The sequence below is a fragment of the Leuciscus leuciscus genome (assembly GCF_965113295.1).
Source record: "Leuciscus leuciscus genome assembly, chromosome: 5".
NCBI lineage: Eukaryota > Metazoa > Chordata > Actinopteri > Cypriniformes > Leuciscidae > Leuciscus > Leuciscus leuciscus.
In genome coordinates this window covers 19,938,473-19,964,877 of record NC_138729.1, presented here as the reverse complement: position 1 = coordinate 19,964,877, position 26,405 = coordinate 19,938,473, and the positions used below count along the sequence as shown (strand labels likewise).

The 26,405-nt window shown below is 36.2% G+C and overlaps 2 protein-coding genes across 7 annotated transcripts in view; both read left to right on the top strand.

The window, feature by feature from the left end:
- The window catches only part of msh3 (mutS homolog 3 (E. coli)), a 65,101-nt gene extending 56,501 nt beyond the window's left edge, over positions 1–8,600 (top strand). The window contains exons 22-24 of the mRNA XM_082168658.1: positions 1,433–1,559; positions 7,476–7,644; positions 8,221–8,600. Coding sequence (XP_082024784.1) covers positions 1,433–1,559; positions 7,476–7,644; positions 8,221–8,302 — 378 coding nt within the window. The 3' untranslated portion in view covers positions 8,303–8,600. The remainder of the gene's footprint in view (positions 1–1,432; positions 1,560–7,475; positions 7,645–8,220) is intronic.
- Positions 8,601–11,082: 2,482 nt separating this feature from the next.
- Positions 11,083–26,405, top strand: part of rasgrf2b (Ras protein-specific guanine nucleotide-releasing factor 2b) — a 67,865-nt gene continuing 52,542 nt past the window's right edge. For all 6 annotated transcript variants that reach the window (XM_082168654.1, XM_082168656.1, XM_082168657.1 and 3 more), the window contains exon 1: positions 11,083–11,751. In XM_082168654.1, coding sequence (XP_082024780.1) covers positions 11,476–11,751 — 276 coding nt within the window. In that variant the 5' untranslated portion in view covers positions 11,083–11,475. The remainder of the gene's footprint in view (positions 11,752–26,405) is intronic.

The following is a 26,405-nucleotide window of genomic DNA, read 5'->3' as shown; positions in this document are numbered from 1 at the left end:
TTAGCAGCTTTGCCTTGAAATTCTCTAACACCTCCATCAGTAAAAGTGAATACTGCCTGTAATAAATGTGAACTACTTGCGAGGACTGCATCACAGAAAAAAACAAGACATAAATCTTATTTATGGCATATACAGTGCAGAAGCAGCATTTTCTTTGATTGTGCCACATTTTTACGTCCTTCACGCCAACCCATGTGTAATCTTCTGACCTGCCAAACTAAGACTTCTGTCAGCAAAACTGATTGATAATGCCAAGAGCAGCCTCATGTTCTGCTTGTGCGCCCTGTCTGCGTATCCTCTGTGTGTCTCATATTCACACTCTAGCTCAATACCTCACATGAGCCTGCTAAAAAAAACACATCAATAAATGGAGGAATGAACACGTCCCCCCCTCTGGAATGAGATGTGCGCATCGGTGTGAGGTGGTAACGCTATGCAGATAATGGGCTGCTGATAATGTTCGTAAGTGGCGAGTGAGGGGGTGGTTGCTGTTTGCGTGGTTTGTGCGTCTGGCTCAAGGATGTCTCGCTCTTTCACACAGGCAGGATGCTGAGTAACCAAATCTATATTGTTATTCCTAATGGATTGTCTTTAGTGGTTAGTAGAAATTGTCCTTTCTGACTGTAGCTTTCAAGCTAAAATCACCAAACTTCGCACAGTCAATGTTCTTACTTAATTTTTTTACTCACCCAAAAATGACCCTATGATTTACTCACCCTCAAGTCATCCTAGGTGTATATGACATTCTTCTTTCAGACGAATACAATCGGAGATATATATATATATATATATATAAAAAAAAAAGTTCTGGCTCTTCCAAGCTTTATAATGGCAGTGAATGGCCGTTTCTGTTTTGAAGTCCATAAAAGTGCATCTATCCATCATAAAAGTGCTCCACACTGCTCTGGGGGGTTAATAAAGGCCTTCTGAAGTGAAGCGATGTGTTAGTGTAAGAAAAATATCCATATTTATAACTTTATTAAATACATTTCTATGATGGATAGATGCATTTTTATGGACTTCAAAACAAAAACGGCCATTCACTGCCATTATAAAGCTTGGAAGAGCCAGGACATTTTTTAATATAACTCTGATTGTATTTGTCTGAAAGAAGGATGTCATATACACCTAGGATGACTTGAGGGTGAGTAAATCATTGGCTAATTTTCATTGTTGGGTGAACTATCCCTTTAACTTCAATCTATCTGCCATCCATCTGACAGAACACCTCAGCAACTGCTTAGTAGATTTTAAACTTTCAGGTAAGAATTCATCAAGTCGACATTATAGTTTATCTGTCAAACTTTCCTTTTCTAGTTACTTTTGCAATTCTGTTTGATGACACTAGCGGTGCAGAATTGACGGCTTTATCTTTATATTATGTTCAGGTGTGTGGAGTTAGATTCTTTTTCTTCTCTGTGTGTTTCTGCAGGTGAAGTGTCTGACGTTGTTTGTGACCCACTATCCTCCGTTATGTGAGCTGGAGCGCTTGTACCCGCAGCATGTGGGGAATTACCACATGGCTTTCCTGCTCAATGAGCCAGAGAGCACTTCTGATGGTGTGTATGCATATATCTACCAACTTGCATTACATAAGCTTATGTAATATTTACACTTCTGTTCAAAAGTTTGGGGTTGTTAAGATCATTTTTAAGAAGATTAATGTTTTCCTTCAAAGTCTCTTAATCAATTTTGTGAAATTTTACAATTTAAAACAACAGTTGTCTAAATTAATGTATTTTAAGATTGAATTTATTCCTGTAATATTTTATTCCTGTGATTTCACATGATCCTTCATTGTAATATGCTGATTTGCTGCTCAAGAGCTACTTTGATGTATGGAAAGCATTTATGTGAAATATTTTGTTAGTTTACATTGTAAAAATCATTAGTCACTTTTGATCAATTAAATGTATCCTTGCTGACTTTTTGGTAGCTTTTTGATGATATCCAATCAATATTCATGTATGGCTTAAAAGGGTGTTTTAATCTGGCAAAGGATATTTGTAACCAAACAGCAATTGCAGCTAATTATACTCAAAATGCAGTAAAAGTCTATTTAAAATTAATCTATGCATAAGGCAGATAAACAGGACCCTTCCAAAAGGAAACTAAGAGCATCGATAAGGACTTAAAGTCCCCCGGTGGATCACCAAAATTACATATTTAAAAGCTTTTTCCTTGAAAACAAATTTCTTCATGCCTTAAAATAGCTTGAATGTAACTCTACACCCTTGCCTCATGTAGTATATGCGGTTCTATGAATATGCAAATTAGTCCCGCCTCCACTCACTCACACCAGCTCAGAGATCCACTCGTTGTCGATCACACGCTGTCCTGATTGGTTACAAGGTAGTTTGTGACGTCAGAAACACCAGCGATTTCAAACCACGTTTTTGAGACTGTCTTTGGTTCACTGCAGTTTAAGGAGATAATACTCAGCAATGGTGTCGACTTATGAATTTGCACATGGTTTGTCTTAAAACATAATATAGACAACATTAAAAACTTGATTTTCACCAGAGGGGGGCTTTAAGAATTCTGCTAATATATGAAATGGGGGGAAAACTAAACATTGTCACAAGATTATGTAGTAGTATAATAACAACAGCCATGGTAAATAAATGTTTGAGAATGAAGCCCTTGTTCAGGGATTGGTCAAATAATTATTTTTGTTGTTCCAGGACCCATTATATTGTAGTTATAGCATTGTTCCCCTGCTTGTACTTTTATATTTTGGCATCTGCATCCTTGATATAGCTTTATGTATGGCTGTTCTGTGCAGTCCATCAGTATTACTGATCTTGCCTTTCTTGGTAATGAGCCAAGCACGTTTATTAACTTCATCTTGATCTGATCTGAGAAAGCCATTAGTGTCTGGTTCGGGAAGTTGATTTCATCAGTGCACACTAAGCAGTATTAGAGAGTGAGGAGTGCATTGTCTTGGAATATGCTGGTTTTGATAGCCTCTGAACCAGTTCCTCTGCTATTGTATGTCAGCTAAGTCATCCAGGATTTCATGGATCACTTACTCATTTGTGTTACCTTTGCATTGACCTTATGTTGCTTGAGTGATCAAGGAGTGCAGCACACTTTCTTAGACCTTCTGTTAGTCAGTCCACCTATTGTCTATTTGATCTGTCTGCAGGAATAGTTCTATCCAATAGATGATGATGATGATTAATATAATATAATACTGAACTCTTTACCAATACCAAATCATTTTCTGTGTTTCTCATGTGCTTCATGATTTTCTGTAAAGCCTTACATTTAACTTGAATAAGAAATGTCACTTTTTCACATTTGAATGCTAAATTTAATCGTCTCTGCCCCAATGCCCTGCTTTTAATTTATTTACAGTTTTTGACAGGTTTCTGTCCATGTTATCTACTGACATGGCAGAGCAGAGCCTGATTTAAAGTAAATGCCTTAAAGGGATAGTTCACCCAAAAAGGAAAATTGTCATAATTTTCCATCATCATTAACTTATTCCAAACCCTTAATACTTTGGTTAATCTTTTAAACACATATTAAGATATTTTATGAAACATGAGAGGTTTCTGTATCATATCGCATAATTTGTGCTGATTTCAGGTAGTGACTGGTCAACAGATCATGTTTGCTCGTATGTCGTGTTGAGCAGATGGGATTGCGAAAAACAAGATAAAGTTTTTGATGATAATTCAAATAAGGAATAATGAATTACTGAAAACACCCGAAGTGTACATGCACCATTTCAGGCTTACTATGGTTAGCGGACATATGTTTGTGTATCTCAAGACATTTTTCAAGTGTCTTTTTCTGCTTCTTTTGCTGTGGTAGATTGTAAGGCTAGTTCCTTTGGTTACACTTTATTTTAAGGAGTCCTTGTTACAGTGTAATTATATATTTAAAGGTCCCATGACATGAAATTTCCACTTTCTGAGGTTTTTTAACATTAATATGAGTTCCCCTAGCCTGTATATGGTCCCCAAGTTTCTAAAAATTTTAATTGGTGTAAATCGAGCTTTTGCTATTTTTCTCTGCCTTTGAGAAAATGGAAGCTCAACCGGGCTGATCTTGAATCTCCTCCTTATGACGTCATAAGGAGAAATGTGACCTCCCCTTTCTCTGCTTTGCCCGCCCAGAGAATATTTCTCGCCCATGAGAAAATGCGCTAGGAAGTAGAACGCGCGCGCGTGATTTTAGTTTGTCCACGAGAGATATCATGGCTTTTGAGCGAGCGAAGCATAATAATTGCTCAATAATTGGATGTACAAATGAACATCGAATGGTCAATACAGAGCTGGGCTTGCTGAACGTCGGACAAGTAAGTCAACAAATTATATATAAGTGTGTTGCTTTACTGTTTATGGTTACCTAGCTTCTTACACGTAGAATGTGGCTGTAACATTAGCTATGCAGTTACTTGCGCTAATGTAAAGGTAGACAGCATCAAGTATGTGTGTGAATACACACACTGTAACGCGAGTGTTGTACATTTTCTTTGTTATTTGGATAATCGTTTTCCTGTTGGTTATATGGCGCGCGCGATATCCGCATTTCAAGATCGCAGAGCTTGATGTAATTGTAATAAGATAAATTACAGACGTTACAGATCTCTCATGAAAAGGCAACAGTAGGTTAGCGTTAGCTACATGATAATAACTGTAAACCATCCGAATAAAGTGCCGTATCCAGACATAATATTTTAAACTAACCATTCGGAAACGTCCTGCTGGAGCCGCTTAGTTGCAACTTCTTCATTCGTTGCTTCTCCATCTGGATCAGATTCTGGGTCAAACTGAAATGCTTGAACGACTGCGTGTCTTCGTGCCATTGCAATATATCCAACATAAACAAACATGCATGGTACCGAGAAAGGCGGCGCAAGGTGGAGGGTGGGTGTGGCCTTGACCATCTTGCGCCGCCTTTCTCCTCCTCATTAGTATTTAAAGCTACAGACACCGAAATGGCCCGTCTGAAGGAAGCTCATTCTGGGACTGGCTTGTAGTGGCTATAATTCTGCACCGAGGCTGAATTTTTGCAAAGAGATTTCAGATACAGTACTAAGGACCACTAAGGACTATATTAAAGCCTACAAAAAGTAGCATGTCATGGGACCTTTAAGTACTGAGAAATATTGGTTAACTACATGTACATATACAGGTAGGGTTAGGATTAGGGCTTGATTTATGGTTAGTTGCATGTAATAATGCATAATATACTGTTATTACTATAAAAAGTACATGTAAAATGTACATGTAAAATTAAGTGTTACCGTTCCTTTCATTTAAAACTTTGAAGCAGCTTTGCATGTAGGAACATGACAGTGATGTATGGAACTTTCATTGTCATGCTGTTATAGAAAATTGATGAGCAACTTAAAACATCTGTTGACCAACCAGGGTCAAGCATTCTGGTGTTCTGAGGTATAAATTAAAGACCCCCTGTGGTGAAAATCAAGCTTTTAATGTTGTTTATATGTCTATGTGGTGTTTTTTTAATATGCTTTAAGACAAACCATGTGCAAATTCATCAGTCAACACCATTGCTGAGTATTTTCTCCTTAAAACTGCAGTGAACCAAAGACAGTCTCAAAAACGTGGTCCGAAATCACCATTGTTCTCTACGTCACAAATATGTTGTAACCAATCACATCAACTTGCAGGCGAGGTTTAGCATATCATTAACTATGACCACTCTGAAGCAGGTGGGAGTCTCATGAGAAGCCAGATTATCCCATTATATTTGTCTGTTAATATGAAAAATCTGGTACATTTAGCAATATAGCGAGTGAATTATGTATTAGGGGTGTAACGGTACACAAACATGATGGTTCGTTACGAATATCGGTATTGAAATCACAGCTCGGTACAGCAGTGGGGAGTAAACTAAACACAAAATGTCTTTTTTTTATTTTTTTTTATTAAACAGTGGTTTATTGAACAAATTGTGTCTCCTCACTTTAAATAAATTCAGTAATCATTATCATTTTCTTAAGGATAAAAAAAGATATCTCTGCTAATGCTTTAAACTATATATCGGGAGCCCTTTCTTGCACATTACGATAATATTAAAGGTTACAATTAACAACAGAGCCCAAACTATTAAATTCACTTTCTATGTATTTTTTAGATATAATAATTAACACTAAAAAAAACAAAGAAACAGGCAGGTTTTGCATTAACTTCTCCCAATTCATTTTTGAAATATAGTAATTTACACAGTTACTGTCATAACTTGTTTTCATGACCGTGACCGTGAGTACCATTACACCCCTATTGTGTACATGATGTATATTACAATGTTATGATGAACTATAGGCCTTTCTCCGCTGACGTTTCTAAGGATACTGATTGTTAGAAGGCAGCTGTCTGACTCAGAGATGGCGAATGAGAAACAGGGTCTGAATCCGAAATCGCCCCCTAAAACCTCATTCACTATTCCCTACGTTAGTCCACTAATACTGTTCACTTGAAGGAGTGAGCGAATTCCTCCATGAAGAAATTTTTTTCACTGGAAAAAAACATTTAAATATGTCATTTTGGTGATCAAAGATAAGTTTTAAAAGATAAAATTATTGACTACAGGGGAACTTTACACTTTTCCAGGAAAGAAAATTCTGGAGCATTAAACCCTTGTAACACCGTTACAAGAGCCAGGTAGTGGTTACTTAACAACTGGCTTGCGTGTATGACAGTAATCCTATTGCATAAGTAGTCTTTCCTCTTCTATTTCTCATTGTACTGTGCTGTGTAGTTTCACATCCAGCATTGCAATTCATCTTCAAATCCTATCCAGATTCAGAGTTCAGATTTAGATCATCTGAACTCAGCTTGGTTCATTTATTCATGGTTCTTTCCTCCTTCTTCCTTCAAATTCTTCAGGCTTTCTCTTTTTTTTCCCCTGCACTTAATAATCTGTGCAATACTTAAAAGGTGATTGAGTTTGTGACAGATTTGCTGTGAAAAATTGGGAGAAATGCTTAATAATATTCGCAAACCATATTCACAAATAAGGTTAATAAAAAATCTGCGGTTTCTGTCACACCGTGACACAGGAACTGACTTTTTCTAAGCACTGAAGAAAAAGTTATCAGGCAAAACTCACTTTCTGCCCTTGTTCATTGAAATACCTTTTCTCAGACAAAATCTATTTTCTCATTTATGCCATCATGTGGGTATTTTACACAGGTTTTACACTTTTTGCCAAAGGTCATGTAATCATATACTTTATACTGTATTAGATCAGTTAATACATTTTTTGTCTACTCCACTAAAGTATTACAGGGTGAGGGTGAGTAAATGATGACAGAATTTTCATTTTTAGGTGAACTATTCCTTTAACCATCATCATCAGGATTATAATGGATCTTATTTCACAAATAATTTTTTCAAAACTTTGATCTTCCCCAGTGCATCCTCTGATCATTTCTCTTATATTACTCTGAGTGCTTCCGAAGTGTTTAATAGTTATGTTGCTCTCATTTCTAGAGGAGGAGATGCACCCAGAGTTCATCACGTTTCTCTATCAGCTGATTGAAGGCGCAGCCGGCAGGAGCTACGGGCTAAATGTAGCACGTCTGGCTGAAATCCCAGAGTCCATCCTCAGGACCGCTGCATTCAAGTCCAAAGAGTTGGAGGCTCTCGTGAACAGCCGGAGGTACGTGGGATGATTGGTTACACAATGGAAAAAGAACACTGTAGTAGATTTAGATTGTGGAGGAGCTTCCTTTAGAACAAATATTTAGACTATTTAGGGAGAGAACTGATCTGAAAATCTGAAGAGGTTACAAAGTGTTATAAGGATTAAGTTTCAATCTGCAAAAGTAGTAGGCACGTATTCATATGATGCATTTGATCATAGAAATGGAAGTCCGTATTAAAAAGTACATGTCCTGTTATTAAAGTCAGCTGCTTTGCATAGATTATTTTCACATACCGCACGTAAACCAGTTTGTCCAGTTGCATGTATTTTCTATTAACACTTGAAATAAATGTAAAGGAGGAAATAAATAGATTAATGTCTCCCTTTGATTTATAATGTTAATATTTAAAATCAGTTGTCTATAATGCATTTAAATTTACACCAGCCACTAAAACAGAAATGTCTTGATTGATTTGACTACATTATTAAAAATATTTCCTGAAGTATTGACTCAGTGAAGATGCTGTTTATACCTTTTTGTAATGGTGTGATGTAACATGATATTATCCCCTTCTCTTTTTACAAACATAGGAATATGGTGAGACTGTTATCTGATGCCTGGAGTATCAACAACAAGGAAACATTGCTGAATTGGAAAAAGTGCAGTCCCTAATATTAGCATGATAGGTTTTTCCCATAGGATGATGGTTGCAAAAAAAACCTCAAAACAAACACTGAATATCATGTATTTAAAAACACCATGTATTTCATCACCTGTTTTACCTTAAAACAGTAGATCTTACAACTTCAAACATGTTGTCTTTATATAGACACTCATATCCAGGTGCTTTGACCAGAAGATTTCTCAATATATTTGTGACTGTATGAAAAAGAAAAAAGACACATGTTTCTAAGATTGTTGGTGTAATATGGTATTTACATTGATTAAACTGGACATCAAATTGTGGAAATTGTGTCATTCTCTTTAAAGGGATAATTTCACCCAAAAATGAAAATCCTTTCATTATTTACGACTTACTTTCTTTTTCGGAACATGAGATATTTTGAATCATGTTTGAAAAGTCAAAAAGATTTGAAATGACAAGAGGGGAAGTAATTGATGACAGAATTTTCATATATGGGTGAACAATCTCTGTAATCTCATTGTCCTCCAAATGTGAATGATACATCTGAACTGGTGAATGAACGTCTGAGGTGAATGATAATCAGTCTTCATGAAAGCTGAAGCAGTCAGAGAACATAAAACCCTCCTGTGTCTTCTTCCCACACTCACATTTGCATTGCTTTGAAGTCCCCAGGTTTGCTTTAATAATGTTATTTTAAATGTCATTTCAAATTAAGTATTTTAGATATGCCGCACTTTATAAAGTAAACTGATTTAATTGCATTTTAACATAGATTTGGATTAGTTTCTGTCTTTATGGCAAAAATACAGTATATCGGTTATCACAACCATCTTAACGCATTATATGTCACTTTAGCATCCTAAAAGGTGAAAAAAGGCAAATAAAGGAAAGGAAAATGAGTGTTAAATTCTTAGATGTAATTGAAGTTGATAGATACTGATGTCACTTGCATCTGCACTGGAAGCGTCCATGTAAATTGGTGTTTTTCTGTCCTGGTCCTGAAGTACCCCTGCACTGACCCTTATCTGACCAGTTCAGAGCTTCATCCAAATTCCTGTACTTATGAAGTGAATGGGATGAAGAGCGAAACTTTTCAACTTGACAATTCATGTGTGACAAGGGACACATTCAAAATGTGCTGCGCTGGGATCCTCCAGGACAAAGATTGAGAACCAGAAGCACTATTGTAAGTATTTGTTTAAAGACACTATGAAATCAAAATGTACAATTCTTTTATATTGCAGTATTATAAAATATTTGATTTGCAGCAGCACCCCCTGTTTTCACAGGATTGTAAATGCAATGCAAATTTTTGTTCATTTACATTTATTCATTTTTAGCATTTAGTCATTTATTTGTAATAAACACTTTAAGTGGGCTATTTAATGTGTTATGAATATGTTAAATTATGTTTTCTTAAACATACGCGCAGAGCGTGACGTCATAATGTGTGTGCGTAGAAACAGCCTGAGCGCAAGTCCACCGTCAGTGTTGTGTAAGGTAGGCACTAGGCAGGTTTTTTGTGTTAATTTGTATTTCCTGTCGCTTTCCATGCTCTTTTATTGTATATAACTCTGTAAACAGCCCAATAACCCTTTTATTTAAAGGCTTAATTTATGTCCTGTAGACCAGTCCATTGCATTACGATTAAAAGCAGTATCAATAATGTCAAAAATGTGATGTGCAGTCAAATGTCCAGGTGTGTGTGTGTGCTGTTTAAACAAGTGTTCTCGCCTATACGCTTGTTGTGATTCGCGGAGTTTTGACGAGTTTTATAGACTTGATATGGTTGCTTAATAAAAAGTGGTGACTAACAACAATCGAACAAGCCAATCCGTTTCTGAAGGACAAAATCAAGCTCCGCCCTACTTTTTTTTTTCTTTTTTTTTTTTGTCCAGGAAGTCATATCACTCGAATATACGTCACAGCAGGGAAGACCATTGCAACTTCCGTTTCATGCCGACTTTAACGTGCAATCACATTTACACCGTGTCTATACCAGACGCGAGCAACGCAATGCGACAAAAGCAAATGGAACCCATTATAATCAGTAATGCTGTCTACACTGGATGCGGCCTGCTGCAGCGCGACACCACAAATTCACCAAAGTAAACTGATTCCCCGTTTTATTTCTGGCGTACTCCCAAGCGCTTGCGCTACTTCTGATATGAATGACAAATGGATTTGCAACGGTTGCATCCGGTGTTGACACGGTGTTACCATTGTTCAGCGAATTCTGGCAGGCAAAATCCAGTCATTCAATAGGAATCCACACGATTGAGAATATCAAAGATTTCCCCACATAGATTTCGCATCATGTTCAAGATGGTCCTTTTTGTGTGAGCTGTGCTTCATATCGCTTCACTTGTAATTAACGGTGGACCTTTTTTTGCTAATGTGACCCTTTCACTTGTTTGCATGGCAATTTTTATGCAATAGAGCGATAAAAGGCATGTATTTGCATGGAATTTTGGTATGGTTTATAATAATTTTATAAGTGTTTTCTTCATCAAAAAGCCTTTTTCCAAAAGGTACATCTTGAAAAAGGGGAAGGGGGGTCGTCTTATATACAGTATTGTGTTAGTACCTCAATAATTAATTTGTAAGACTGAAATATGACATGTTGCCATGGACTAAATGTGAATTGTAGTTTTTCTACTGCAACTTGACCTACCATTAAAGTGCGTAATTGCCCATGTCAGGTGCCTGCGCGTCGCCCCGCCCCGCCCCATCATTAAAATATCTGCAATGCCCGCCCCCTCATTAATATCTGCGAGTCGTTCTGCCCGCGCTTTCGATCCGCCCACTCATTAAAACCTGCGCTCAGCCTCAAGGGAAAGTGAATCTCAGAGAGAGAGCGAGAGAGAGGAGCGCTGTCTCTTTAAGAGGATGCCAAAGCCGATTACATCTGAGCTCAACAGTGATTCTCTCTCACCGTCTGTCCACTACTACTGCTTATTTTGCTGTACTACATGAGCTTTACTCGTTGACTGACAGTGTTGTTCGTCGGGGTTCAAACTTTTCTTCAGGCCAATATGGATTGGGCTCCGAACTCGTTTGGATGAGTCGCGTATGAGCAGTGCGCGCTTCAGCTCGGCAACTTTCCCGTGCGCATTTCTCCAAACATCCTTGTTGGAAAGTTAAAATCACATGGGATATGGTGACAAACAAGTGAACACACATTAAACCAAGACGGAAAATGCAGAAGAGTGTTCGGTACAATGAGGGACACGCTCTGTATCTCTCCGTTATCGCGCGTAAAGAGGGCACCAAGCGAGGCTATCTCAGCAAGAAGACCACAGAAAACAGCAAATGGCACGAGAAGTTTTTTGCACTTTATCAGAATGTTTTATTTTACTTCGACACCGACCAGAGCGCTCGACCATCAGGGATTTATCTTCTGGAAGGATGCACATGTGAACGAGTCCCTGCGCCTAAGGTGTCCACTGTTGGCAAAGACACACTTGACAAGCTGGTGAGTTTCTTCAACATATCAGTACGAATTATGAGGGTTGTCTTATATATTCGTTACATCTGCATTTTCAACGTTTCTTTAAAGACAAAAGTTTAATTACAAGTTAGTCGGAGTGAATAGAAGTCGCGTTCCTGATGAGGTAACCATAGCAACATTACGCTGCTTTAGATCTTTCAGTTAGGATCTGTATCAGTATACATAATCACTTTATTATATATATATAGATAGATAGATAGATAGATAGATAGATAGATAGATAGATAGATAGATAGATATCGCCCAATCTCAAAAACTACATTGTGTTGTGTAAAGGTCTTTTAGATGTTGACGCTTAGCTAACTGAGTGTCCAAAATACGTTTTTGTTTGCGCGCAAGGAACCTCCACAAATCGCGCCCTAAAATTACAGACTGAAATACCTTTTAAAAACCGTAACCCCTAAAGTAATTGAACAATTTTCACATTAAATATAATAATAATACAAAAAGTAAAGAATACTGGAAATGAAAGGTAATAAGTCACCCTTTATGCTTTTTGTATTTTGAGTAAATATCCGATGGAATTATCACTGACGCAATGTTCAACTTGAAGATATAGCTATTAGATTATTTCTGCTCCTATTGTAAATAATAATCAAAATGTTGACAATATGTAGCAAATATCTAAAATATAATTACAAATGTCTTTGTAATAAATTATTTATGTTCCATGTGAAAACCTGTTGCATATGGACACCCCAAGTCCTCTTTTGAATAGGATTCGAGCAGCGCAGAAACGTGACCATGATGTTATATGCATTAAATGAATGAGATCATCACATCCAGAGAACTCCTATAAAATCTATAATGTCTCGTGATGTCTTTAGTAGCATGTGAGAGGTAATATTGGATTTCAAATGAGGAGGTTCTGGCAAAGAAATGTGGATGAAACCAGAAATGTTCACCTTCTGTTCATATAATGCAGTGGTCTGCTGGTATCATAAAAAAAAAATATGTAAAATAGGAGGCCACTGATGTCATAAATTGATGTCAGTTAGAGCGTTACTCCCTATTCAACAGGTGCAGACTGGAACCTTTGCAAAGAAAAGAAAAATGTAGGCTATGCAAGACAAGTGTCAGAAGTATCACAAGTAATGCCTAATATGGGAATTATCCAAGCTCATCTTTCGGTTAACACTTTCATCTGCTGATAAATGTCTCACAGGCACAAATTTGCAGTTGCATTCATATAATCACTTGCAAAATGAGAGGTAATTTCCCCCCATTATTCAGTCATAATTTATGTAAACACTATAGTGTAGATCTCACCTGCTGCCATAGTATTTATCTCATGTCAAATTATTCAGACCTCACTATTTTCTGACTAAAATGGAACCCCTCTACATGAACAGTCTTGTGTAAAAGTTGAATCTATTGCAATCCAAGTGAGATTTTGTGTCTGTTATTCTAGTTTAAGTCATTGGTAGTCCAAACGTTGACCAAATTCACTTTTAGCAAATAAATATGGATGTTGTTTAGCTGGCACAGGTCTCCCCATAGCGATTTAAATGTGTACAAAAAAGATATTACATCAGACTTGTCGTCGATGTAGAAAGATGATTTTGCAGCCAGATTGTGCAGCTCAGATAAACCTTGAGCTCTTGGTAGAAAAACATGCTTTGTGGCTATGACGTTGGTAAAGACTATATTGACTTTTTTTTAAAGGGATAAACCATTTGAGATGTCAAGGTAAGTTCATATGTCCTTAGATTGTGTCCAGTCTTTTCAGAAGCAATTGATTTAATTATGAACTTGTAATTTAGCCTAAACGTTTTATCGTGAATCCTCGGAAGCATCAAAAATAGATTGAATCAGATTTCAATCAGCCATCTAAACACTAACTCTGCTAAACTGCTGATGAGTTAATTTTTTGGTTAATTATTATTGATTTCATGTTGCAGTTGCCAAAGATTAATGTACACTCTTAAAGATAAAGGTTCTTTATTGGCATGTATGGTTCCATGAAGAACATTTAACATCCATAGAAACCTGTACATTGTACAAAAGGTTCTTTATAGGGGGAAAAGGCTATGGAAAGGCATTAAGCTTGTGGAAAACCAGCGGTACTAAAACGTGTTAGACTTTTATATACTTTTTAGACACTGTATAACCGGAAAAAGATTTGTGAAGTATCAGCAGTCGTGTATCGCTTTGAATATTACGCCTGTTCAAACAGAAATGAGATGACTTTTAATCTACATATGTTATGTAGGCCTAGTTCTCTCACAATGTGAATGTAGTTGATAGAGCATGTTTGTAGCTTATATCAACTCTTTCCTCTGTGAGAACACAGTTAGAAATCCTCTCTCAATCACACACCCACAGACTCCCACACGGCTGCATATAAGTATGCACATTCTCTCCCACAGACAACTAAAAAGACACAAAGGAATAAATGTGGGCTAGTCTATAAAGAGTATAGACAGGTATAGAAGCCGTCGATAGAGATACTGAAACTCCTTTGGGGAGAAAACCCCCCCAGTGGAATAGAAATGTAATCCAACAATTACAAATAAATGTTTTCAGCTCTGCCATAACTGATGATCAAAATGCATTTCCCACTAGTTAAGAAAATAGAAAGTATTATTTTGATGAGAAAAGAATACAGATTTTATAGAAATGTGTAGGCAGAGATTTCCAGGTGCTTATGTGAAACATAAAGCCAACACTAATGTCTCCATAGTCAATGAAAACCTTCCTGTGCCTGACTGATTTTATTTGTTTATGAAGTCCAAGACTCTTTTTATAGTGCCAGATTTCTGAGGACTGGGCATTTGCAGAAAATAGTAAATAAGGCAAATAGACGCCCTTAAACTCATAAAGGCCATGGAACAATCAGACAACAGCATGATGTGATTTTGGGTCTTTTGTTTTTACGAGACCTTTTGTATGAACTGCCTTTATGAAGGATTAATTACTGTACATCAACACAGAAACTATATGAGACAATAAAACACTTCTGAGGCTCATGAAGTGCTTAGAAACAGACATCAATTATAAATACTGTATTCCCACTAATGTCGTGTCCTGGATCAATATCATAATCTTTTCATTTCTAAATAAATAATCACCTTAGAGCAACAACAAACATGCTGCATTTGCAATGAGGGAAGCTGATTTTTGTTTCGTTAAAGCTGGATGTACAGTAGTTGATTCAGTGCATATCTACTGATGTTTGTGCATATAGTATAAATACAACAAAATGCAGTTACAGTGGTAAAGCCTTTACTGTTGTTCTCAAAATGATCACATGCACCTTAATTGCTGATAATACCATTTATTTATTGTTATATTTCATACACTACCCCAAGACTAATTGATGTTCCTTGGACTTTGTGTGTAGTTCATTCATAACAATCATAATCTTATGAGCTGACTGTTTGATGAATGAGGGGCAAAGAGATGCATGTGTAAATTTCAGAAGATACTCAGGTAATAACTTTAAAGGGATAGTTCACTTTGAAATTAAATTTTGGTATGTTTTAGCTTACCTCAAGGGCATCCAAGATGTAGGTGTCTTTTTTTCCGCAGTAGTTTCAATTTTGATATTTTTAGGTCAAACCGTTCTTGTCTGTCAGTCATATAATGCAGGTCTATGGTCACTGTCTCAAAGAGCATGCACAGAGTCCAAATTAAAACAATTCCCCATCGTCCAAATTAAACAATTCCCCATCGTAAGTACACATTGATGGCCCAAGACACGAAACGAGCGGTTTGTGTGAGAAAACGAACAGTATTTATATTGTTTTTACCTCTTGTACACAGCCACGTCCAAGTGATCTGAGAGCGCGGGCGGGTATAGATATACAATAGAAGTCGCCTTGGCTACTGCAGTTCATTGGAACGAAACCGTAGCCAATGCGACATCTAGTGTATATATCTATACCCGCCCGCGCTCTCAGATCACTTGGACGTGGCTGTGTACAAGACGTAAAAACGATATAAATACTGTTCGTTTTCTCACACAAACCGCTCGTTTCGTGTCTTGGGCCATCAATGTGTACTTACGATGGGGAATTGTTTAATTTGGACTCTGTGCATGCTCTTTGAGACAGTGACCATCGACCTGCATTATATGACTGACAGACAAGAACGGTTTGACCTAAAAATATCAAAATTGAAACTACTGCGGAAAAAAAGACACCTACATCTTGGATGCCCTTGAGGTAAGCTAAAACATACCAAAATTTAATTTCAAAGTGAACTATCCCTTTAAGGTACAGAAGGAAGGATGACAAAGGAATAATGCAAGTTTCTTGTGAGCAAAATGAGGATTTTGCTTGGGTTCCATTTGTACCTTTAGCCAAAGTAATGAGATTAGGTGTCAAGATGTGCACTATTAAAAGGGTTAGTTCACCCCAAAATGACTATTTGTTAATTCATTTACAGGTTCTTTATTGCCGTCTGTGGTTTCAGACAGGAACTTAAACGTCCATAGAGCCTTTCAATTGCACAAAAGGTTCTTTATAGTGGAAAATGGTTATTCAGATTATTAAAATGTTCTTCACACAAAGAAAAAAGTTCACTAAAAGGTTCTTTGGGGAAACCAAAATGGTTCTTCTATGGCAGAACTGCAACCCTCTGCTTTGGAACCTTTATTTTTTATAGTGCAGGGGCAGTCAAGTTAAAGACAAATTTGTGAGTGAATAATTGCTTACCTTTTGGTCTTTTCTGTTGTTCCAGATATGTAAAGCTATTTTAGTGGCTTCAGAAGGCTTAGAATTGAGCACATCTGGGGCCATTTGCACAAACTGATTAGTAGATAATCCTGGACTAATTTTATTTGACTTTTTGTCCACCATAGTCACCATTTTCATTCAAGATCGACACGTTTAAATGTTGTTTTACTGTATGTTACACAGAAATCAGTCAGTCCTGCAGAATTTAAATTTTCGTGTGAACTGTCCATTTAATTGTTTTCATTTTAATTGTCTCCTTTTTTTGGTAAGATTGATATAGTGTAGTCTGCACTGATATCGTACTTTTAGAAGAAACGGTTCTATAATAGATGCTTAAAGGGTTCTGTCAGGCGCTTCTTATATAAATGTTGGGGTTCTCATCATGTGATCATTTTAAGTTGTAATTAGTTAACTTTGTTTTAATCATCTTTTTATTTTGATTAGATTTTATGAAGTAAACTTAAATTTGGAATAACCTGTTAAACATGAAAGTATTTTTTTGGCATAAAGAGTTCTTTACAATTGAGTCAATAACCCTATGGGTTCTATATTGAAACCCATCGGCCTGGTTTCACAGACAAGGCTAAAATTAAGCCAGGATTAGGCCTTATTTCAATTAGGACATTTAAGTAGCTTTAATAAACGTGCCTTATAAAAAAACATTACTGGTGAATCTTGAGACAAAACAATGGCACTGACATAATAAGATATGTCAGTGCAAGTTACTTTAGTTAAAACGGCTCAAACATGAATTTTAGTCTGGGACTAGGCTTAAACCTTTGTGAAACAGGGGGATTGAATCTTTATGAGTGCTTATGAAATGTACGATTTTGGAACGAGTCATTTGACAAGTTAAACTGACTTGGGTCCCACTTAATCTTGTTTGCTTACAGCTTTCGATCAGTTGCTTGATCACTTGTAATTGTTACAGCCTGAAGTTTCAAATAATGCTTCATCAATTCAGACCAGATTATGTATTAATCATCTTGCATGGTAGCAATATATTACATAACTGATGTTTTTGAAAACATTACATTGTTCACTTTCACTTAAAGATCTGTAAGGTTCAGTTTGCAAACTATTGCTAAATGTTATCTGATAATTTATTAAACATAATTAAAAAAACATTTCCCCTACGCTGGTTATTGTGGAATCTTGTTTCCGCCACTGAATTTTAAAAAAAGAAGGTAATTGTGACTTTTTAACTCACACTTCTGACTTTATTTCTCAGGATTGCATGATATAAAGTCACAATTGCAAGTTTTAAAGTCAGAATCGCATGATATAAAGTCACATTTGTGTGTTAAGTCAGAATTGTGTGATATCAAGTCACATTTGCATGTGTTAAAGCCAGAATTGCGTTATATAAAGTCACATTTGCGTGTTATAAAGTCAGATTTGCATGATATAACCTTGCAATTGCAAGCTTGCAATTCCGTGGCGGAAACCAGCGTTTATAGGTTATTGATATTGTGTTGCTAGTCTTATTACAGATGATGAGAAAGATTGAAGCCACTAAGCTTGTGTCTCTAATAGCAGTGAGATCTCATTCATTATTGATCATTTTACATAGTGAGTGTGTCCAATCTCTGTTATGAATGTTGTTGATGGAGTTAGACACATTATGTGTTAGCAGTGTTTGTAAAATGCTCATTCCCAAAGGCTCTACTCACCAATAAGTTTACTTTGCATGTAATCCTCCGTATCCTACAATGTCCGCGGCTCCACTTTTCTGAAAGTAGACGTTTATGTTTACTGTGCATTGGAATGGCATAATCCGACTGAGAGACTACAACATGTAGACAATTCTTTCCAGCAGACAAAAAAAAAAAAAAAACCAGGATGTGTAGGTTTGCTCTTGTAAAATCATCAGGTAAAGCGTTATAGAAATAAGAAAGAATGGGATAGATGCCAGTATGAAGTCAGTTTAAGTTGCTCAAACAGACACCAGTCTAAATCTCTGAATGTTGTTGCATTTACATATTTACAGAATATTGTACGTATACTAATAACGGCCGAATCATACAAATATGTGAACAGAATTTTTGCATCTAGTGTTTCTTTTTTTTTTCTGGGAGGATTATGGTCATTGATGTGAAGATTATGGAGGAAGATTCATAATTTCCTTTATGCCACAAAACTCTTCATCCCATCATTTGTCTTTCAAACTGCCATGAACTTTGGTATTTAGTACAGAACTAATATGGATTGTGATTTATTGTTATGCTGGAGGATATACTGTATGGGACATCTTGAGATTATTATTTTGTAAATATTTTGGATGAAATATTGAAATGAACCGTTGAAATGAAATGACTTTATTGCTGCGATTTGTTTAAATTTTTTTTTTTACTAAATATATAAGACCACATTTTTCATTCAGTGAGCATCTCTGATTGATGAATCATGTCTTGTTAAATGAACTATTTTATTGCAATATGTTTCCTTTTATAAATAAGTTATATAACTGGTTTTGGTTTTAGTTAAATCTGAATCATTTACATGCAAGTTCAAGGTTGTGGGTGATTTCACCAAGTACCACATTTTCCAATCAACCAATCAGATTTGAGGGACAAGTTTACAGTTTATGTGAAGTTTAGGCTTAGAACCAGGGAGAGGTGCTTCAACATCAGTGTTATTCACCTATCATTTCCCTCTGATTTTAGGGAAAAGTTATGGTTAGGTTTAGGGGTAGGGATGGGGTAAGGACTACATTTTGGGACAGGAATGTTATTCCAGGATCAACAAAATATGTTGATCCAGGAACATGTCTTACTTGGCAAAATCACGGTGACCCAAGGTTGTGCGTCATCACTGCAGTTCAAGTATGTGTTGCTCTCTTATAGTCAACATTAGTTTAATACAATAAAGTTCATTTCATTTGGCAAAATTGGCAGTAATGTGTTGCCAGAAATGTAGAAACGAATGTAGCACACACCCTAAATGCGTCAAATCAAGGTGTTTTGCTTCTTTATTAATAGAGACCTTTTTCCAATTAGGGGAAATACATACGTAAGGAAATCCCACATAATTCCCAGCAGATCATTGGATGGATGTGTTGTGGAAAAAAAGTTATAGTCTAGCCTTATCTACTGCACTGTAATTCACACTATGACCTGTTTCATTGTTTTAATGGTTCTGTTCGGGCCCAGATAGTGCACAATAAAACATTTTTATAGCATGAGCTGATATAATAAACACAACTGAGATAATGGGTCAGCGATCATACTTTCTAAAATGGAAAATGTTGGAGTGGAAAAACAAACAGGTGTTTCTGATATAGCTGATAGTGTGCTCTATAATTTGCAAGGAAGGACAGAATGCCTGTCTTTTCATTATTTTTTCATTTTTGTCCCAGCCTGTTTTGTCCAGACTCTTATTGACTTACCAAAACAATCAACGGTATATGATTCTTCTTTCTGGCAATTGGCATATTTATTTAAAAAAACACTGTGACGTATCTTTGCTCAAAACCCCAGTGAGCTGCAAAATTATGCTCTTCTAAGATTCAAATTCTATGGCAATATACATTGCACTAAAATGAGCTCAGTAAAAAATAAAAGTAGTTTATTTTGTTTAAAAAAATCTGATAAATGTATGAGGTGGCAAGGTGGGATAACAATACTTTAGCTAAAATAAAGTATACCTTTTCAAAACAACCACATTAAGAAAGTTTGTACTATTTTCTCTTTATTTTTATAAATAAAAGTATTCATTTTTGTACAATAAATATGCTGTCATTAAAATGTTAATATAAAATATATTTAAAAAATACAGAAACAAAATTATTTTAAAAAGTAAAGATTCTGAAAGCACTGAAGGAGATCCCATAAAAATGTTATATAGATTTACAGTAGTAACAATACATTATATTTTATTATATGATATGATTAATATCATTAATGATTAATTATATATTTTATGATTAATTATATATTATATATGATTAAATATGATTAATTATATATTTTAAATTTGTTGGTTTCATTATAAATAATTTATGGTGATTATCTCGAAGGTAAACCCAACGTAATATGTGATATTTACCATCTGAATCTTAACATGTCATGTCAACAAAAGGAAAAGTCAGCTGGCTGTTTATTATCATGTTAATTATTGTGCCTTTTGCCCTGACAGCAGGGGCGTTTTGTCCCAAATATCATACTTTTACATATTCTTCTTTTTGCATTAATTAACAAACATGTTTAAAACCATTAATAAGACCTTTGTCTCAAAATATATTCATTCATTCATTCATTCATTTTAGCGAATCTCATTTGCTACTTAAAGGTGCATCAAGCAACTTTTTCATGTTAAAAATACCCGTTTTCTAACCCATACATGCTTAAACAATTGCCTGATGGGCTGAATGAGCCCTTCTCTGATCACTGAGATTGTCTCTATAATCCTGTAAAGTAAAATAAATAAGAGGGATTCGGGCCGGAATTTGAGACTGGGCGTGACGTTATGCGCGTTCACGGCACGCTCACGTGGCTGTCTGGCAGGTTTGTGTATTCCCCGCCATTCTCCGTAGAAGATGGATTCTAAGAGACCGGCTTGTAGTTCATTTCAAACACCAACGCAAACTCCACGTAAGATGAAAAAAAAGAAAACTTTTGTCCGTGAGCGTGCACACTTCTGGCTGCAGTTTCGCTTGCCGCCAGGGGGGGCATAGTTCTGCAAAATCTCAGAGACTTGCGCAATGCACCTTTAAATCTACAACATTTTAAAAAACAAAAAATTTGATCAGATTAGCACAGAATACACTTTGCACTGCTGATCGTGTCAAGGATCAGCCAAATTTCCACGTGCATCTTGAAAAGCGGATGTTTTGGAAAGTGCCACCGCAAGTTTTTGTGCCATCTAGTGTTTAAGAGGAAATTAAATTCAAAGGCGCATTTTACCCCGTTGGTCGCTATCCATCTGATTCAATACTGCAATGTGTTGATAAAAATAGCTCTTCCTATCCTAGTAAATAAGAAAAACCCATTTTCATGCATTATTTGTGTGTATTTGTATATGTAATGTAATGTTTAGAGTATTGCCGTTAGCTTAGCCACATGCTAACACCAGACTCTATTGGAAAAACCTGTGTACTTCACATGAGAGCGTTATTTGTGTCTACAAGTGACCATTCCTGTCAATTCAGTCACCTCTGAGGTTTCTGTGAGGTTACAGCGCTGTCTTAGAAATTAGCTGCCTAACTAGCTATAGATGGTTCAATAGGTTTTGAAACAGAGCTAGTTTGAACACCTGTAAACAGTGTTCCCTACAAAACAATCTAAATGCCAAACCACCATATTGATCTACTGATATATGCTGAGCCATGGCCATTGCAGTCATGATGATATTAGATTACACATTTGCTCCTTGACTGCAGTTATTAATAATATTAAAGGATCACTGCTGGCCGTCTCATTACCGTTCACACCCGAATGGGAATTATGTCATCCTGCTGTTCCCATCAGCCACTGGGATAAGCACAGCTGGACATGATGTTGATACAACATCATAATAAGCATAATGCCTCTGCTAAATACAAAGTGTTTTTTTATCAAGCATCCTTGTATTTATATGGTAAACATTTCTAACTGTGAACAAATAGAAAAGACTAGACACAACATTGATTTCAAGAAAGTCTGAAGAGGGTAATTGTTGTTCTCAAAAATACAAGTAAGAGAACGGGCGAATTGTCGCTTGTCTGGATGCTTTGATGCTGACACTTAACATCAGACAGGTGACAATACATAGGGCAGCATTTCTTTTTAATTTGCAACACATTTCAATATATCTAGTGCAGCAGTTGCTATTATTGAACATCTTCTGTTAATTATTCATATTAAGAGGCTATTTCCAGGGCCATGACCACCATTCCTTTTCTTCCTCAGCATCTTGTGTAAGCTCATCCATCTTCACACAAAAGCAGATGATCTCAAATTCATACACTTTTAATATATGAAATTTATCATGCCCCATGACAGTTCCAACACTATGGCGCCTCGAGAATTATCATTACCATTACCATCGGAAGAACGAGATCAGACATAATGTGAATCTTTTCCAATTATACTGATGTGTTTCAGCATTAAATTACAGTATTTTCTCAGTGAAATTTTTTTCGTCCCGTTCCTCATTATAATGCGTCCTGTGAGGAAATCTTTCAGCTCAAAATGTTTTCACTAGATTAAGGGGAGAGATGGGAAAACTTATTCCCCAGTTTAGCTTTGATTATTGGCTTCAGAAATGAGATCTAGATGGGAAGCTGTAAAATGACATGTCCCCCCCTGTTTCAGGACGTGAAGCCTGCTGTTTTGTTGCTTTGTGTTATTGTGGTTCTGTTTTAATTCAGGGTATTTTTTTTGTTTTTTCATAAAGAGCAATTTTTAAAGAAATGTAAGGTTGGCACTGGTCATGTGGCAGTGCTTTCAGGATGACATCTAATGTCTTAATTGTGAAAGCTTGTTTCCACCATGAAATAAAAAATAGAAAAGGATAAGTGTAGAACTTTATAACTTCCAATTGAGAGTTTATATCCAACATGATCTCATGAGTATTCATATGTATTTTTATGTAATGTGTGGCTCTACCACACGTACATTTAAATAGACGTACATAGAAAATTAAACACAATATTGACGTATTGAAAGCACTAAAATGTAAACTATTTATGTATGAACATCTTTCCTGACGTACAAATGTGTACAAATCCTTATTTATGAACATTAAAATCGTAGCATTAATGTATGTGGAATTTTATTGTATTCAGTTGTCTTATCAATGACATTTTCAGTCGCATTTATTATACGCAGTTTACGAAATTGTAACATTTTGCTCTGTTCTGTGACTTTTGCTGCAAACTTGTTTCAAAGGATTACATAATATTAAACAAGACTACACTTTAAAACTTAAAAATTAATGGCACTTCTTTACTTGTTTAAACCATTGTTAATCATGTAATACTTTGATTGCCGTGGGACAGAAAAAAAGTTTTTAAGTCTATATTGACAGTTTTCTTAATATAGTCCTATGCTGTGACTGACAATAGAACCATAAAATATACCAAAAATGGGACAAAAATTGTCTCATGAGACACAGCCATCTTCTAACTGTATACATACTGGGAACTATAATCTCAGAAGGCGAAGCACTGCTACTTGGGTGGAGTGATTTGCTCGCAGCACTTGAGAAGCCCCGTGGTGAGGAGCAGAGAGTTCGCTCAGAGTTGGAGTAAATCACTCCGCAGAAGTAGCAGTGCTTCGCCTTCTGAGAATATAGTTCACAGTATGTATATGGTTAGAAGATGGCTGGGTCTCATGTGACCTTCTTATTTGTACACGCTGTGACTATTCAAATCACAACATGTAAATAGGAAAATGTTGGTGTTATTTCGTCACTTGTTGGGAGCAGTATGCTAGCTGGAGCCATTTACCTCCAGTCTTTGTGCTAAGCTAGGCTAGCGGTGGGTGCGTCAGACAGAGTTACGGCACGCACAGAGATGACTTATCTAACTCTGGGGGATACAGTGAATAAGCTAAAGTCCCAAAAAGTCGGCGTGTTCCTTTAATGAACCAAACTAAATCAACACTAAAATGATTTCAGCTGAATATTGACTGTTTACTGTTGTCTTTTTAGAGCTGCTTTACAGCAGAATTGAATTCTGTTAGCATCATTGAATCAATATTTTCCTGTTGATCATTGTAAAGCTGCTTTGAAACAATCTGCATTGTATAAATAAAGGTAAAAAAAAGAAGAAGAAATTACTCACTTCTCCTTTAAGGAAATGTTTTTGGTTGTAATATTTTGTGTGAGTGAAAACAAAGTAAAAATCAATCCAATCCACACATTCTCCCACACAATCAACACTCAACAGTTATAACACTCTTACTCTCAAGGTTCATGGAAAAAGGAAAACGGTTCATGAATACTTCATCAGTTGTACTGGTACGGTTTTGCTGTGACTCCACTCCCAATCACTGCCAAGTGTTTTATTTTTAAATTTATTTTTAAAAGACACTCTGAATTTTAGATGATGCTCTGTGTGCACAAAAGGTGCAAAAAAAGTTTGTCATGGTGGAAAATATCATGGTGCAAAGATTTTCATATATATGAATATAATATTAGTCCATAACAGTTATTTACGACATATATTTAAAATATTTATTTATTTATTCAACAGTTAAGTTGGGTTGTAAGATGCACAAAAAGAGAATGACACTTTAAGATCATTATCCTTACTGGTCAATGTCAGAGGAAGGGATCTCTCTCTGTCTCTGTCTCTGTCTCTGTCTCTGTCTCTGTCTCTGTCTCTCTCTCTCTCTCTCTGTCTCTGTCTCTGTCTCTCTCTCTCTCTCTCTCTCTCTGTCTCTGTCTCTCTCTCTCTCTCTCTCTCTCTCTCTCTCTCTCTCTCTCTCTCTCTCTCTCTCTCTCTCTCTCTCTCTCTCTCTCTCTCTCTCTCTCTCTCTCTCTCTCTCTCTCTCTCTCTCTCTCTCTCTCTCTCTCTGTCTCTCTCTCTCTCTCTCTCTCTCTCTCTCTGTCTCTCTCTCTCTCTCTCTCTCTCTCTGTCTCTGTCTCTGTCTCTCTCTGTCTCTCTCTCTCTCTGTCTCTGTCTCTCTCTGTCTCTCTCTGTCTCTCTCTGTCTCTCTCTGTCTCTCTCTGTCTCTCTCTCTGTCTCTCTCTCTCTCTCTCTCTCTCTCTCTCTCTCTCTCTCTCTCTCTCTCTCTCTCTCTCTCTCTCTCTCTCTATTTAGTGGGGTTTCAATGAATAAGCAGTGTATCAATCTTTAATGTGAACTACAACCTGTTTTTTTTTAAAAAAAACATTTTTTTTTTTTTACCCTTATCAATTTGACTTGGCTTGTACTAAGTCTAAATAGCAAACTACTACAAATTATCATTTTATTTTTGTTATGGAGCTTTTTATACACAAACACTCTCTCTTTGTCACTTGTTTCATTTGGATTCAAATTATTTTGTAGGCTATTTCAAAAGCTTATGAAGCTGCATTAGCTGATAAAAAAGATTAGCTAAAACATTTTAAATTGGGATGAAATAATAAAAAACATTAGCAATAATGAACAAAATAACCATAAAGAGAGGCTGGCAAAAGGCACATCTCTCCAACACAAATAGCATGATAGAAATGAGAAATGCATAGTGGGAAATAGGAATAATTTTTGATGGTTATTGCACACACACATAAAAAATCATGAAACAATTGACTAGCCTTCAATAATTGAAAGTAAATGTATTAATTGTGCAGTTAATATTATTGACTGTTAATTGTGCAATTATGGCTTTGAAGAATGAGCAAAAAAGATTTATAGAAGCTAGAGAAAGGGGAACAATTCATAATTAAAATGATGAAATTGAAAGGATTTTTGTGTGGTGCACCCTGCAGAAAATAACAGCGCACACCAGCCTAAGGTGTTTTTCTGCACACTGCATGAGAGAGGTGGAGTGACTGCAATTTCTCCTCTTGCTGAAAGTGTTTTGTAATTACTCCACTCCAGCTCCACTCTGGGTTTTCCATTTCCCCCTCTTCGATTGCCCGGAACAGTGTAAAGTTTCTCTTAATCATTTTCTATATCATGTAACATTTCAGATATTTTAAGCCGTTTAAATACTGTTATTGAAAAAAACACACACACAAAAAACAGTATTTTGGAGAAATGTTACACGCTTATTGAAACACTTATGTTACACTTGTGATGTAATAGAGAAAAAACAGAATCTCCAGTTTTTTGAGTGACGTATGAGTTACAACTCTTTTCACACTACATCATACGTTATTTTTATGCACAGAGTAGGACAGGAATCTGTGTAACTGTGTTAATTACAGAGGTGGGAGTGTGCGTTTCTAGACGTGGGCATTATAAAAGGTCATATAATGTTTGTGCGCATCACGTATGACATATTTTAATGAAATATTTTTTATTTAATT